This window comes from Dreissena polymorpha, chromosome 10 (assembly GCF_020536995.1).
Source record: "Dreissena polymorpha isolate Duluth1 chromosome 10, UMN_Dpol_1.0, whole genome shotgun sequence".
NCBI classification, from domain to species: Eukaryota; Metazoa; Mollusca; class Bivalvia; order Myida; family Dreissenidae; genus Dreissena; species Dreissena polymorpha.
Window position 1 is genome coordinate 70,491,787 of NC_068364.1, and position 14,931 is coordinate 70,506,717.

The window sequence follows — 14,931 nt, forward strand, 5'->3', positions numbered from 1 at the left end:
GCCAAAATAAAAAATAGGTCATTTTCTGGTCTCCTTGGGAAAAAAAAACAGGGTCAATAGGTAGGGATTTTATTACTTTATTTATTTTTTTGAAGGGGGGGGGGGCGGGGGGTACTAAAATGGAAAGCTACTACAGCTTTTAATAAGAAAAACATGTATATATATGCTTTGTTTGCTTGATATTACATCTTATATGAACGAAAATGAAAAAAAATAAAAAAATTTGGCGACCCCAATAAAATGTTGAGGGTCGGCGCCAATTCAGTAGACACGGTCGGGCGACCCGAAACGGACCTAATTTTTTTTTGGCCTAAGTTTGATTTTTTTTTCAGTCCTATCACAGCCATAAGTTTACCCTTTACCACTTTGATATGTGCCGTGCTCTGTGAAAAGGGGGTTTAATGCATGTGCGTAAAGTGTCATCCCAGATAAGCATACGCAGTAAACATCGGCTAATCAGGGACAACACCTTCCACCTAAACTAGATTTTTGCTAAGAAGAGAATTTCTTGAAATAAAAAAGATCATAAAACTAAAAGCTGAAAGTGTCTTACCTGATGAGCCATTGCAGACTGCACAGGCTGATCTAGGACGACACTTTATGCACAAGCATTAAACCCCTTTTTTTAAAGAGCACTGCCCATATGCATTTTGACGCTTTTGTAGTCCCTTAGAAAGTTAAATATAATTAAAGACCTTTCTTACTATATTCAAGTTTTATATGCTTCACTTCCAACCCTTAGAAAATGTTGAGCAGCAAACAGCATAAAACCTGAACAGACTGCGAGTTACTCGCAGGCTGTTCTGGTTTTATGCTGTTTGGGCATAGCCATGTTCACCTTGTTTCTGAGTGAGAAAGGGTTGACCATTACCCTGGACAGGCAGGCTTGTTGGAACTATGTGCAAATACCTTTGCCAGTAGCTGACAAATGCCCTTCTTTATTCAGAGGTAGGGATTCTTGTATGATGAAGTAAAACCAAGAGCACCGCATAGCGGGTGCCAACTCTCGGCTGCGGGTGCAGTTTTGGATAAATGAAAGCTTGTGAGAAGAAATTATTGTTTTTTAGAGGTCACAGTGACCTTGACCTTTGACCTAGTGACCCAAAAATGGGTGTGGTGTGTAGAACTCATCAAGGTGCAGCTACATATGAAGTTTCAAAGTTGTAGGTGAAAGCACTTTGATTTTAGAGCCAATGTTAAGGTTTTAGCACGGCGGACGACACAACACTACACGCTGGCTATGACAATACCTCGGGTTTTCTCCGAAAACAGCCCAGCTAATAATCACATATTTGTCAGAGGGCTTACCAAAAGCCACATAGTTCATTCTCTTGAAAGATTTAATAAGCATTATCATATATTTGTCACACATTTATAAATTTTGCTAAATTAAACAGTATTTTTTTGGTCATATTTTGTAACAAAACAGTAATTTTACCTTAAGTCTCTTTCTGGTGCACATAATTAACTGGCAGTTCACACCTGCCCCAATTAAATCGGAATTTTAGGTAGAGTTACCGGGGACACTTGTCTCCTACCAATGCCCACTGAGGTGATGTGGCCAAGAAAGGGAGGGAGGAAGGTTTAGGTCAGTATTATGTGTACATACTTATGCCAGTAACTGACAACTACCCTTCATGAATCAGTTGAAGGGTTAAGAATGGTCTCGATAGGATTTCATGATCAATACCTACACAGAATATGTGGCCAGTCCTAGGATCAAACACGCAATTCTGCAATTTTGTAGCCCAGCACTCTACCAACTGAGCAAGCCTGCGTGGTGATAGGATAATTTCAAATCTGAAGCACTCAGGACTAGTTTCACACATTTCTGTCATTTTATCATAAACAATGAAAATGTTTAAAAGATAAGGTCAGGAGGTTTTCTCTTCCAGTTTAAAAAATAAAATAATTAAGCCTCTGACCTTCAACAGCAGACATAAGTAAGATACAAATTTTCTTTAGTAAAAACAAATACAACTTTTATGAAAAGATGATCATTCATGAGCATAAATAAAAATGAAAAAATAAAAAAATTACATACATTCAAAACAGTCCAAACTATCCACCACAATTATCAAGTAAAATCACACAAGCACAGTTTACACTCATTTGCCGCAAACATTTCAAACATTGGCCCTATTATTCCCTGACAAAAAACTCGCGAAAAACGTTCCGTAAATGTGACAAACAGGTTAAAAGAGGTAATTTTGAAAATCAAAAATCAACATGATTTAATCTGCCTGTAGCCTGTTAAGTCATAGATAAATAACAGACTGTGAGGCCTGCACTGAGTGTGTACTTACGACTGATTATCTTGCACCATTTCAATACATTTACTCAAGTAAAGATGGCTCCACTCAACTGTCTGATAACACTTCTCCACAAGTAAAAATAATTCATTTTTTATTTTTGTATACAGAATGTTACTTCAAATGATTGCAATACTTATATAAACATTTACTTTCTGATAAATCTTTTACTTTGAAACAACTTCGATTAAATGACATAAATAAAATTATACTCTGTATGTTTAGGGTTTATTTCTTACAAGAACACCACATGAGTCTTTGGATGCTTGTTAACGACAAAGGGCTTTGAAACGTCTTTCAACAAGGCGAAATGTGCTAAAACACTTGATTGCACTGGTATTCTACATGCAGTTTGGAATATCAATTTCATAGCAATGTCTAGGGACGGTGAAGGTTTATAGAAATGTTGAAGGAGATTTTTTTTTTAATAACAATGTTTACAAGTAGAAAAAGAAATTAATTTTTTAAACAACAAAATAAAAATCTTTACAAGTAAAAAGGTATGATAATAGCACTTTACAAGAGCATGCCCCCCTCCCCCCAGACTGGAACACCCACCCCAACCACCCCCTAGTCAAGAGCACCCAACCCACCCCCAAAGTCAAACTGTTCAGCAAGTCAGTATAACCAATCAAACAGACATGGCACAATGAATTAATTAAAGCATATAATTTGAGTACAAAAGTTGAGCATTCAGAGAATGTTGGCAGAGTCTTAGCTTCCGGTGGGGAGATTGGCATCTCCAATAATGTTCAATTGTAACCCCTCAAAAACAGAGATCCAGCACAAATTTCAACCCCCTAATTCCCATCCTATTGTGTACGCCTGTCACCACCTTTGCTCACACAAGGTCCGCACACTATTCCCTCTATTGTCAGACACCGGGAAATCCACTCAGCTGTGAGGCCTTGTGATGAGAACATTCTATTGTCCTGGGCAGCCATTGACACTGCTTCGCAATTGCCGAATTAAATCTAGCATCTTATTTGGCGATTAATTTCAATCACTGTGAACGTTTTCAAACTATGGATGACTTTGTAATTCATCTATGAGAAAGGGTGACACCACATTTGAAAGTTATCTTAACAGTTATTTCTTCCACTGAAGAGGCTGTTAATTCAATTTTTTAAGTGATCGTTACTCAATTTCAAAAGGTGAAAATGGTCACCCGTGATTGAAGCTCAGTGCATGAGATAACAATTCTTTTAATTTAAATGTTAGCCTTAAACTAGTGAACTTCATCTTAGAAATCTAAGGGTAAACAACAACACAAAATATTCCTTCCAAATCAACCATAAAAGGGACTTGTTTACTTTTGAACAAATGTAAATTTAAAACTAGAAATGGCGCGGCAGAGGCCGCATGTTTGACACAGGGGCGCCCCAGGGTTGGTAATGGGGCCATGCATAGTTGAGATTGACTGTATTGTCATAAGAGATGTTCAGTATAAATTTCCAGTATTCAATGAACAAATGAAGAAGTTAATGTAAAATAACCTAAAAAATGAGTGAAAATCTATACCCTAATTTCTCCTCCTCATCCTGCTCTCCTAACAAATCTAATAATGAATCAACTTCACTGTAGTCAATTATGTACATGTCATCCTAATTGGAATGACTTATGAGATGACTGAGCATGCTCTCTTACAGCCAATCTTCTTGCTTCTGTTTTGGAACAGTTATGTTTTGAGGTTAAATGGTTGACTAAATAGTAGTGTCTCAGAAATTTTCTATCGCAATCATGTACACATCAATGAATATGTTGAATTTCATGTCTGTCTTTGATGTGCCTGTTCAAAGTCCATCTTGCTTTAAAGGGGCCTTTTCACAGATTTTGGCATTTTTTAACTTATTCATTAAATGCTTTATTTCGATAAATGTAAACATTGGATCGTAAAAGCTCCAGTAAAATATCAAGAATAAAATTAAAAAAAGGAAAAGAACATTGCCCGGACCAGGTTTCGAACCAGTGACCCCTGGAGTCCTGCCAGAGTCCTGAAGTAAAAACGCTTTAGCCTACTGAGCTATTCCGCCGAGTACATATACTTGAAGTATTTTTTAGCTTATATAAGCAATCTTCGTAGTTTCACAAAATTTAACGACAAAAACAGAACTCTCCAAATTATTCAATCGTTTCGCGTTGCAACGCTTTATAATTTTTAGGTTTTAAAATCGTCAAAAGATGCATATAATGGCTATATTAGACCATGGTAAATGTTCAGTATTACTGTTTCCTCACAAATATCATAGCTAAAACGAAAATTTGCGAATCTGAAACAACTTTTTTCAATTTTGTCAATTTACCAAAGCGTGAAAAGATCCCTTTAAATTGTTTCTCACATTTTTCCCACACACCTTGACAGATTTTCATTAATAAGTCTAAAATTGTAATTGCACAAATTGAAAGTTTCAGCTCTTTTATAGATTCTTGAGGCTATATTCCATGAGTTTCTCATGCTTTTTATGATTGACTTCATTCTATCTCTTCTCTCGTATACAGGTGTCCCTTTGCGCCAATATTTTATAATACCTTGTATAAACATTAGATTGAGCTAAACCATTTCACAGATGAGTTAACACAAACAATTGAATACTAAATACATCTCTGCGCCACTACTGTGTAACTTTATGCGCCACTTTGATTTTTTTTATTTTTTTTATATCATTTGGAAGGTTATTTACTTACCTCCCTTTAAAGCTTATCACTTCCCTTGGATTTGTTTTTTTGACCTTTGACCTTGAAGGATGACCTTGACCTTAACCTTTAACCACTCAAAATGTGCAGCTCCATGAGATACACATGCATGCCAAATATCAAGTTGCTATCATCAATATTGCAAAAGTTATGGCCAATGCACCATACCGGGGGGCATAAAAATAAGTGAAAATCTCTGACCCGGCCCCGCCCCAACCCCCATAACTTTTGACCCAGGGGTCAGATCAAAATTCCGTCACTGTCACCGTCCCAAATATGCTCATAGCTACCATGAATGTAAGTTTCAAGGTTCTAGTGCTAATAGTGTAGGAGGAGCAGGTGGCCAGGACGGACAGACAGACAGAGGCACATCAATACAATATCCCCACTTTTTCTCCGAAAAACGTGGGGATAAAAAATTGTCATAGACTAAAGAAAGATTATATGCATTACATTCCTTCAAAACAAACTGTATGCATTATATTCAAACAATCAATATATCACTCTTGACAAAGAAAGTTGTTAAATATATATGTTCAATTATTTATGATTAAAACATGTTTGTGACACTTTTCATTTATTACTAAGCAAAGACTTGAATTACCAACACAGCATTTAACCCTTTCCAACTCAGAAGCAAAGTGAAAATGTCTATTTTTAAACAGCAAAATACCATAACAGCCTGCGAGTAACTCTCAGTCTGTTCAGGTTTTATGCTGTTTGCTACTCATCCGTATGTAAGAGTTGTAAATGAAGCCTTTAAAATAAGAATCTAATAAGAATGTTATTTAATTAACTGTTATTTCTAAGGGACTACAAATGCATAAAAGTGTATCTAACTGGTAAAGGGTTAACAATTACTGGCATACTGGTTACTGTAACAACTGGTTACTATAACAACTGGTTACAGTAACAACTGGATACAATAACAACTGGATACAGTAACAACTGGATACAGTAACAACTGAATACAGTAACAACTGGATACAGTAACAACTGAATACAGTAACAACTGGTTACTATAAAAACTGGATACAGTAACAACTGGTTACAGTAACAACTGAATACAGTAACAACTGGTTACTATAACAGCTGGATACAGTAACAACTGGATACAGTTACAACTGAATACAGTAACAACTGGTTACTATAACAACTGGTTACAGTAACAACTGGATACAGTAACAACTGGTTACTATAACAACTGGATACAGTAACAACTTGATACAGTAATAACTGAATACAGTAACAACTGGTTACTATAACAACTGGCTACAGTAACAACTGGATACATTAACAACTGGATACAGTAACAACTGAATACAGTAACAACTGGTTACTATAACAAACTGGCAGTAACAACTGGATACAGTAACAACTGGCTACAGTAACAACTGAATACAGCAACAACTGGTTACTATAACAACTGGATACAGTAACAACTGGTTACAGTAACAACTGAATACAGTAACAACTGGTTACTGTAACAGTGCTCCAGCTAGGATTTAAAAAGGGCAGGGGGGCTTTTTTGCCAAAAGGGCACTTTCGACGCGCAGTATTTTGTGAAAAGGGCACGTTAGAGCGCGCGGGTGTTTCTGGAATGCTTTCTATTGCATGTTCATTTATATGTTATAAATAATTGTATTATTTCCATTATTATTTAACCATTTAAATATAATGTCTACAATGAGGATTAAACTAATTACAATGTAATAAGAGATTTAGGAATTATCATATGTAAAAAAAATAATTTTTTGTTTTTTGTTTTTTTTTGAGGGGGGGGGGGGGGCAGGGCGGAGGTTCGGGGGGGGCAGGGCGGAGGTTCGGGAGGGCGCGGCGCGGCGCCCTTCGATTTAGGCCTAGCTGGAGCACTGCTGTAACAACTGGATATAGTAACAACTGAATACAGTAACAACTGGTTACTATAACAACTGGTTACAGTAACAACTGGATACAGTAACAACTAGATAAAGTAACAACTGGTTACTATAACAAACTGGCAGTAACAACTGGCTACAGTAACAACTGGTTACAATAACAACTGGATACAGTAACAACTGAATACAGTAACAACTGGTTACAGTAACAACTGGATACAATAACAACTGGTTACAGTAACAACTGAATACAGTAACAACTGGTTACTATAACAAGTGGATACAGTAACAACTGGTTACAATAACAACTGGCTACAGTAACAACTGGATACACTTACAACTGGTTACTATAACAACAGGATACAGTAACAACTGGTTACAGTAACAACTGGATACAGTAACAACTGGATACAGCAACAGCTGAATACAGTAACAACTGGTTACAGTAACAACTGGATACAGTAACAACTTGTTACAGTCACAACTGGCTACAGTAACAAATGGATACAGTAACAACTGGATACAGTAACAACTGGCTACAGTAACAACTGACTACAGTAACAACTGGATACAGTAACAACTGGATACAGTAACAACTGGATACAGTAACAACTGGATACAGTAACAACAGAATACAGTAACAACTGGTTACTATAACAACTGGATACAGTAACAACTGGTAACAGTAACAACTGGCTACAGTAACAACTTGCTACAGTAACAACTGGATACACATACAACTGGTTACTATAACAACAGGATACAGAAACAACTGGTTACAGTAACAACTGGATACAGTAACAACTGGATACAGTAAACAGTAACAACTGGATACAATAACAACTGGATACAGTAACAACAGGTTACAGTCACAACTGGCTACAGTAACAAATGGATACAGTAACAACTAGATACAGTAACAACTGGATACAGTAACAACTGGCTACAGTAACAACTGACTACAGTAACAACTGGATACAGTAACAACTGGATACAGTAACAACTACAGTATCAACTGGATACAGTAACAACACTGGCTACAGTAACAACTGGCTACAGTAACAACTGGCTACAGTAACAACTGGATACAGTAACAACTGGTCACAGTTACTAGTCTGGAGGTCCTGAATTTAATTTAACCCTATTTATTATAGCTGGAGTGTATTGAAAGTGTAAGGCCTATTTGAAGCGCTCTCGAGTCCATTTCCAGGGACTAAAACCAGTACTTGGTGTCTATGGGGGAGTTCTAAAGAACCCTCCCACAGTAGGGATCGATCTCGTGACAACCAGGTTGCAAGATGGACACCATATTCACTACACCAAGGCAACCTTTTAAATCTGAATTTGTGTCCCAGGACAGCGATATTTTCTTTACTTTTAACATTTCCTTTGTCATTGCCATAATAATTATTTAAAATTCCAAATATAACTTTTTGTAAAAACATTCTTTTGATGATATTTTTCAAAAATATGAAACGTGTATCTTACATGTAGCCCAAAAAGATTGAAATTTCATTCTTGGACTTAAACAATTGGATTAGGACACATTAACACTTTACCTTACTTATGCACATCAATGCTACAATATATTATGTTATGGCTTGCCTAGTGGACCCCCAAAAAACTAAATAAAACTTAATAATCAAGGTTAATTTATTGAATCCTCATTTCAGCTTAACTATTAATAGCAGTTCAATATTTGAACCTGAATCAAACAATCTATACACAACCAAAATAAATTGCACTTAATTGCAAACAAATAGCGTTTTGTTAACATAATCATAATTTAAAGAAAAAATGACTCATCTTTGAGAAAAACACACAAAACAACAACAACAACAAAACAAAACACAACACATTGACATTTTCTCAATTCCAAATTTTGCATGCTTTTTAATAATAAATGTGACTGATCTCATTTTAATGACTTTGATGTCAAAGAAGCCAATTGCAGGAGAATTATTCTGACATCAGCCATATAATCATTTATCCATATTGTGCCTTTATCATTATCGACACATCAGCGTCGTCAGCGTCTAAGTAATCCCTTGTGATTGTTACCACCAGAGGCTGTGATACTCGCCTCCGACTGGTTACATTTCGTTTGATATTAATCAGCCTTGAAACTTATCAAAGAGCCTACAATTTTAATAAAAAGAGTCTTAAAAAAGACACTGCAATTTACCTGAGAACATTTTTTTTCTTCCATGCTACAATTCAATTTTTAAATTTCATTGAGAGATACTTTGGACATTCCATAGAAAAAGTCTACAAATTTTTTTTCCCTCCACTGCAACTATTTGAACAAACAAAGTTGGTAATACCGGTATTCAAAAACCAAGTATTCAAAGTCAAGTCACATATTGCCAACTTTTTATTGATTGCACAATATGGAATATATTAGCAAGACTGTTTTCACCTTATAAATATGTGGTCTCAAATTGGAAAATAATGTTGTTGTTCTTTGAATTTTTGGAGATAAATTTCATACATGTAGCAGGGGAATGAAAAACACTGTCTAGGATGAGTTTTAAGGGAAAAATGCATTGTTTTTAAATACTTTATATATTAAGCTGTTCACATGAATACAAATATTAGATTTATAATTAGGCAAGGAGAATTGCTCTTCAACAATTAAATTGCAGTAAAGTTTAGTTTCACCTTAAATCATAGTGAATTCAAAAATCGTGACACGTCTAATATCTGCGGTCTATGAGTGAAAAATAAAGATTCATCCTCGTAATGGAGACTGTTACAAAACAAAATCATCCCAGTTAGCAAAAGTGTCAACTTGGGGAACATGCGATGTCAAATTTACTAAATATACAGAACATCAAGAATTATTATCGTCAGATTTCTGGTCGATTCACAAAAAGTATCGTTGACTATTCACTCTGAAATTCAGAATTGTCATGCAGGGTTCGACATTAACTGTTTTCACAGCAAGACCATCGGACCAGCCCCTCTTAAGGTGAACTAGCCCGAATCTGATGTCTGCTAGACCATAAAAGACATAGCAAATAAACACAATTGTGTCATGTAACTGTTTAATCAGGATTTTGTCAGTAAATAATCAGTGAACACCAGAAAGTTATTTTGATGCATATTATAGTAAAACAATAAAATAAAACTAAAAATAATCAATTTCATATTTTTACCTATGTCTTTCATGTTGTGTAGACACATTATGGCTTTTAATTCATTAATTCGAAAATCAGTTCCTTCTTCAAACCGACTGACCTTTTCGTATGCTTTGCCAGGGATGCAAAACATCTTTTGCTTTTCTTTGTCAAATTCAAGCCATGGGAACTTGATTTTCCATTTAGGATAAAATTGACGTTTTTGTTTTTCTTCATATTTACATTTCTGTCAGTTTTACCTTTGGATTCTTCTTTATTTACAGATTTGTCGGTCAAAAATACAAACGTGAACATAGCCTTTCTTTAAATAACATGAATTCTCTCAACTGCTACGCCAAAATGTTTACATTGACGATACCGATTTTCGAAAGAATTAGTAGAAACATGCTGTAAAGTTTAAAGACACTGCAGAAAATCATTATTATTCATGACAACTTGACCAATGGAAACAAGTAGTTTCTGCGGGAAGCTCTCCTTCGCGTCTAAAAATAACGATGAATCATGTGAATGCTCCGCATTTATTTATATGCGCCAGTTTTGTTCTGATGTAAATAACGGATATGAGAGTAATTTAACACATTAAGAAAAAAGGTTTTCACAGCAGTTAGTTATAGTTTTTAGATTTTTTTTTATGTACGACCAGTCTGACAAGCTAGCCCTCAGCTTTACTAGCCCGACTACCGATATTACTAGACAATGTCTGTCGAACGTGCCTTAGTGTAGAACCCTGTCATGTGATACATTTTATAGTGTTTTTTTTTCGGTTTTTAAATCTAGTAAGTGGTAAATGTACATACTGTTAAAGCATTCAGGAGCTCATTTTCAATAAATTTTAAAAATAATGTCTAACTATCCAACCTGTTTTGAATGAGTCAGGAAGGGAAAAAAAACATGTAATTAATTTTGGCCTCAATTTTTGTTTACATGTTACAGCAGTAACTGTTTAAAATTCAATCAATTCAGCAGGACACAGTGATTTTAATTAAATTTAAATAAGTTTACAAGATAGATGAGTAGTAATTTATTTCAGATAACACAAATGATTTTAAGCTTTTTTTGCAATGAATAACTTAGCCATGATTAAGTTGATGTGTTTTATAGAATTGCTCCTGACAGGGCTGTAACAAAAAATATTCAACAGTTTACATATCATTTCAGTATTTATTATGTACAAATTACTGTGCTGTTAAAATGTATTCATTTTGAAAATATTGATAATGATACATTTGATTTTTTCTTATGTTGTCTGACATAAAAACAATTATTTACAGATAATTGATGTATTCTCATAATGATGCCATGATAGAACTGTTCAAATATTATCAGTCCTATTAACCCATTTATGCCTAGCATCTAGAAAAAAAGACTTGGCAAACAGTGAAGACACAGATGAGACGCCGCATGATGCAGCGTCTCATCTGGGTCTGCGCTGTTTGCTTAAAGGAATTTCTGTAAGAAATATTATAAATATAGAAATAAATATATTAGACATCCCTAATTTTGGAAATAAATTAATCCAATTTAGAAGGATGGGAGAGTCCACTCGGTAAAAATGGGTTAATGCTTAGACAACCTGCGTTAAAATCCCACAGTGAGTTGAGATTAAATTGGTGCTAGGAAAAATGAAGAAATGTACAGTATGGAAAATGTCATACATTTCTAATTATGATTGAACATTTTATTTTGACTACAAGATTACCAGTATTTTTTTTTAATTCTTTAAGTATTGCAGAATTTACAAAATATAATATACAACATGTATAGCAAATTCAACAATAATTACATTTTTAAAATATTTTACCAAAAAATGTAAACACAATTAAAAAAATATACAAGAGTTCCGCGGTCGGAGATGACCGCATTGAAGCCGGATTTTTGATTTAAATGACAGGAAAGTACCTTTCGTGTTTTTGTCAATGCAATACTTAAATTACTGAAATATTGTTCAAAGGTCAAAATGAAATGTAAGTACTTTTCAAGGCATGAGCAAAGTTTGAGATTCTAGGTCCAAGCATACCAAAGTTACAACAATTTTAACATTTTAACATTTAAGTTCACAGTGACCTTGACCTTCAAATGAATGACATTGAAATGAATGACCTTGAAATGACCAGTGGTCATCTAAGTGTGCTTGCAAACCTTTACGTCAAGTTTGAGATTCTAGGTCCAAGCATACCAAAGTTATAACAATTTTAACATTTTAACATTGAAGGTCACAGTGACCTTGACCTTCAAATGAATGACATTGAAATGACCAGTGGTCATCTTCTAGTACTGGCCAATCTTTATTTCAAGTTTGAAGACTCTAGGTACAAGCATACCAAAGTTATAACATGAAATAAGAACTTTAACATTTTTACATTCAAGGTCACAGTGACCTTGACCTTCAAATGAATGACCTTGAAATGTCCAGTGGTTACTTACTGGTTCTGGCCAACCTTCATGTCAAGTTTCAAGACTCTAGGTCCAAGCATACCAAAGTTATAACAACTTTAACATTTTTACATTCAAGGTCACAGTGACCTTGACCTTCAAATGAATGACCTTGAAATGTCCAGTGGTTACTTACTAGTTCTGGCCAACCTTCATGTCAAGTTTCAAGACTCTAGGTCCAAGCATACCAAAGTTATAACAACTTTAACATTTTTATATTGAAGGTCACAGTGACCTTCACCTTCAAATGAATGACCTTGAAATGACCAGTGGTCATCTGTTAATCCTGGCCAACCTTCATGTCAAGTTTGAAGACTCTAGGTCCAAGCATACCAAAGTTATACCATGAAATAAGAACTTTAACATTTTTACATTCAAGGTCACAGTGACCTTGACCTTCAAATGAATGACCTTGAAATGACCAGTGGTTACTAACTAGTTATGGCCAACCTTCATGTCAAGTTTCAAGACTCTAGGTCCAAGCATACCAAAGTTATAAGAACTTTAACATTTTTTATATTGAAGGTCACAGTGACCTTGACCTTCAAATGAATGACCTTGAAATGACCAGTGGTCATCTGTTAATCCTGGCCAACCTTCATGTCAAGTTTGAAGACTCTAGGTCCAAGCATACCAAAGTTATACCATGAAATAAGAACTTTAACATTTTCGAGCACGCCGCCACCCCGCCCGCCCGCCCGCCCGCCCGCCCGCCCGACAACATCAATCTATAAGCCGAGATTTTTTCGAAAAAAATCCGGCTAAAAACAACGATATAATTTATGACTTTGATATGAAATTAAAAGATTTAATACACTTATACATGACCAAATTTTACCTTTTTTGCGCCTGCTGATATAAAGGCGCATTTTTCGTTTCCCCATACTCACTCCAAAGATTCAATTTCTCTTTGATAATTGTATTCACACTTTCATGAGAAAATAAACTATACAGTTAATTTTTCACAACAACCTTTGGAACTTTAACTCATTATTGTCTTGAAACACAATAGTCTTATCCCACATGCTTCATGGTTATGCATATATTTATTTTGGTACATTTCGAAATAATACGTTCAGAGTACTACATATATTTAAATATTGTATTAAAACAAAAAAGTCAAATGGTTCTGTTGGTTATGTGACAATTTGTACATAATTTTTATGTCACAATAATTTCTGCCCATGTTCATAATGTGCAAATAACACTTTTTTTAATTTTAATTATTTTGTATATTTAAGGTAATTAAAATTCTTATTCGGATTTTATTTCCAACAGGCTTCCTTTTTACTGTTATGATCTTGTGTGTGTATCTAACTTCTTCACATTTTTTAAAACTACTTCAATACTAGAAATATATTTTTATTTCCCCAACTTCAGATTTACATCAATGAAGAACCATGTTTGTTCACACAAATCCAACCACAGTGCAGATATAATCCATTCAATATTCACATCTATCTATATTCCTATCCAATCAGCAGATTTGAAGCCACTTGAGTATTTTTCACATACCCATACCCCACCAAAATATCAACCTTTTTATACTTATTATTCCAATACAAAACAAGCTACGTCGGTGCTGATTTTTTTGCACCCGAATATTTTCACCGCTGTATTTTTTTTACACGGTATCTCAGTCCAATAGAGACATGCATAAAACCCAGCCACCCTAAACCAAGTCCCCTAAAAGCCTGATTATAGCCAGCCCACTGACTATGCATAGGATTATTTCATTTCCCAATGATCTCTTTCAACCACTTTTACTACCCGCCACCTGTGACCATGTCATTGCAAGAGATTTAAACTAATGTAAAATCGGTAGGAAAAATATCATTTTAAGTAAACATAAAGGCTTTTGTTAGCGGATTTTTAATGCATGCAGAAAAAGTTAATCCACTTGAAAGTAAATTTTGGATATAAGTTTGAAGGTGTTGGGCTGTCCATGCCTCTATGATTACAGTCACCCTCATAATAGAGGCCGCCTGCCATTAGTGCAAAGAAGTTCACAACAGAGGGGGGGGGGGGGGGTCAAATGGGGAGAAACCTGGAGAGTTTGTTTCAAACGATATTATTTTGCAGCATGATGATATTGGGATAAAACAAGAGATGTTTGTCAGAAACACAATGCCCTCTACTGCGCAGCTTTGATTGATTTATTTTTTTATCATTTGGCAAGTACAGATTATTTTTACAAGGGAAGTAACAAATTTTTAAGGGATATAATAAACAAGAGCTGTAACCATAGGATGACTTATGCCCCCTATAAACACTTGATAGAAGTTATGAGTTTTTTTCGAAACCTAAATGCAGATTTCGAAACCTAAATGCGGACCCTAAGTTCAAGGTCACATGAGTCAAAATTTGTGTGCATATGGAAAGGCCTTGTCCATATACACATGCATGCCAAATATCAAATTGCTATCTGAAGCGACACATAAGTTATGAGCAGACAGACAGACAGACGGACAGTCT

At 35.1% G+C, this 14,931-nt stretch overlaps 1 protein-coding gene across 3 annotated transcripts in view; it reads right to left on the bottom strand.

The window, feature by feature from the left end:
• The window catches only part of LOC127847116 (activin receptor type-1-like), a 99,289-nt gene that overhangs the window by 33,837 nt on the left and 50,521 nt on the right, over nt 1-14,931 (bottom strand). Inside the window, exon 1 of one of the 3 annotated variants that reach the window (XM_052378751.1) lies at nt 13,295-14,226. The exons of 1 other annotated variant lie outside the window; for it this stretch is intronic. In XM_052378751.1, coding sequence (XP_052234711.1) covers nt 13,295-13,340 — 46 coding nt within the window. In that variant the 5' untranslated portion in view covers nt 13,341-14,226. Of the gene's footprint in view, nt 1-2,044; nt 2,173-13,294; nt 14,227-14,931 lie in introns of those variants that run through there. One more of the 3 variants, XM_052378753.1, reaches the window with a different exon arrangement.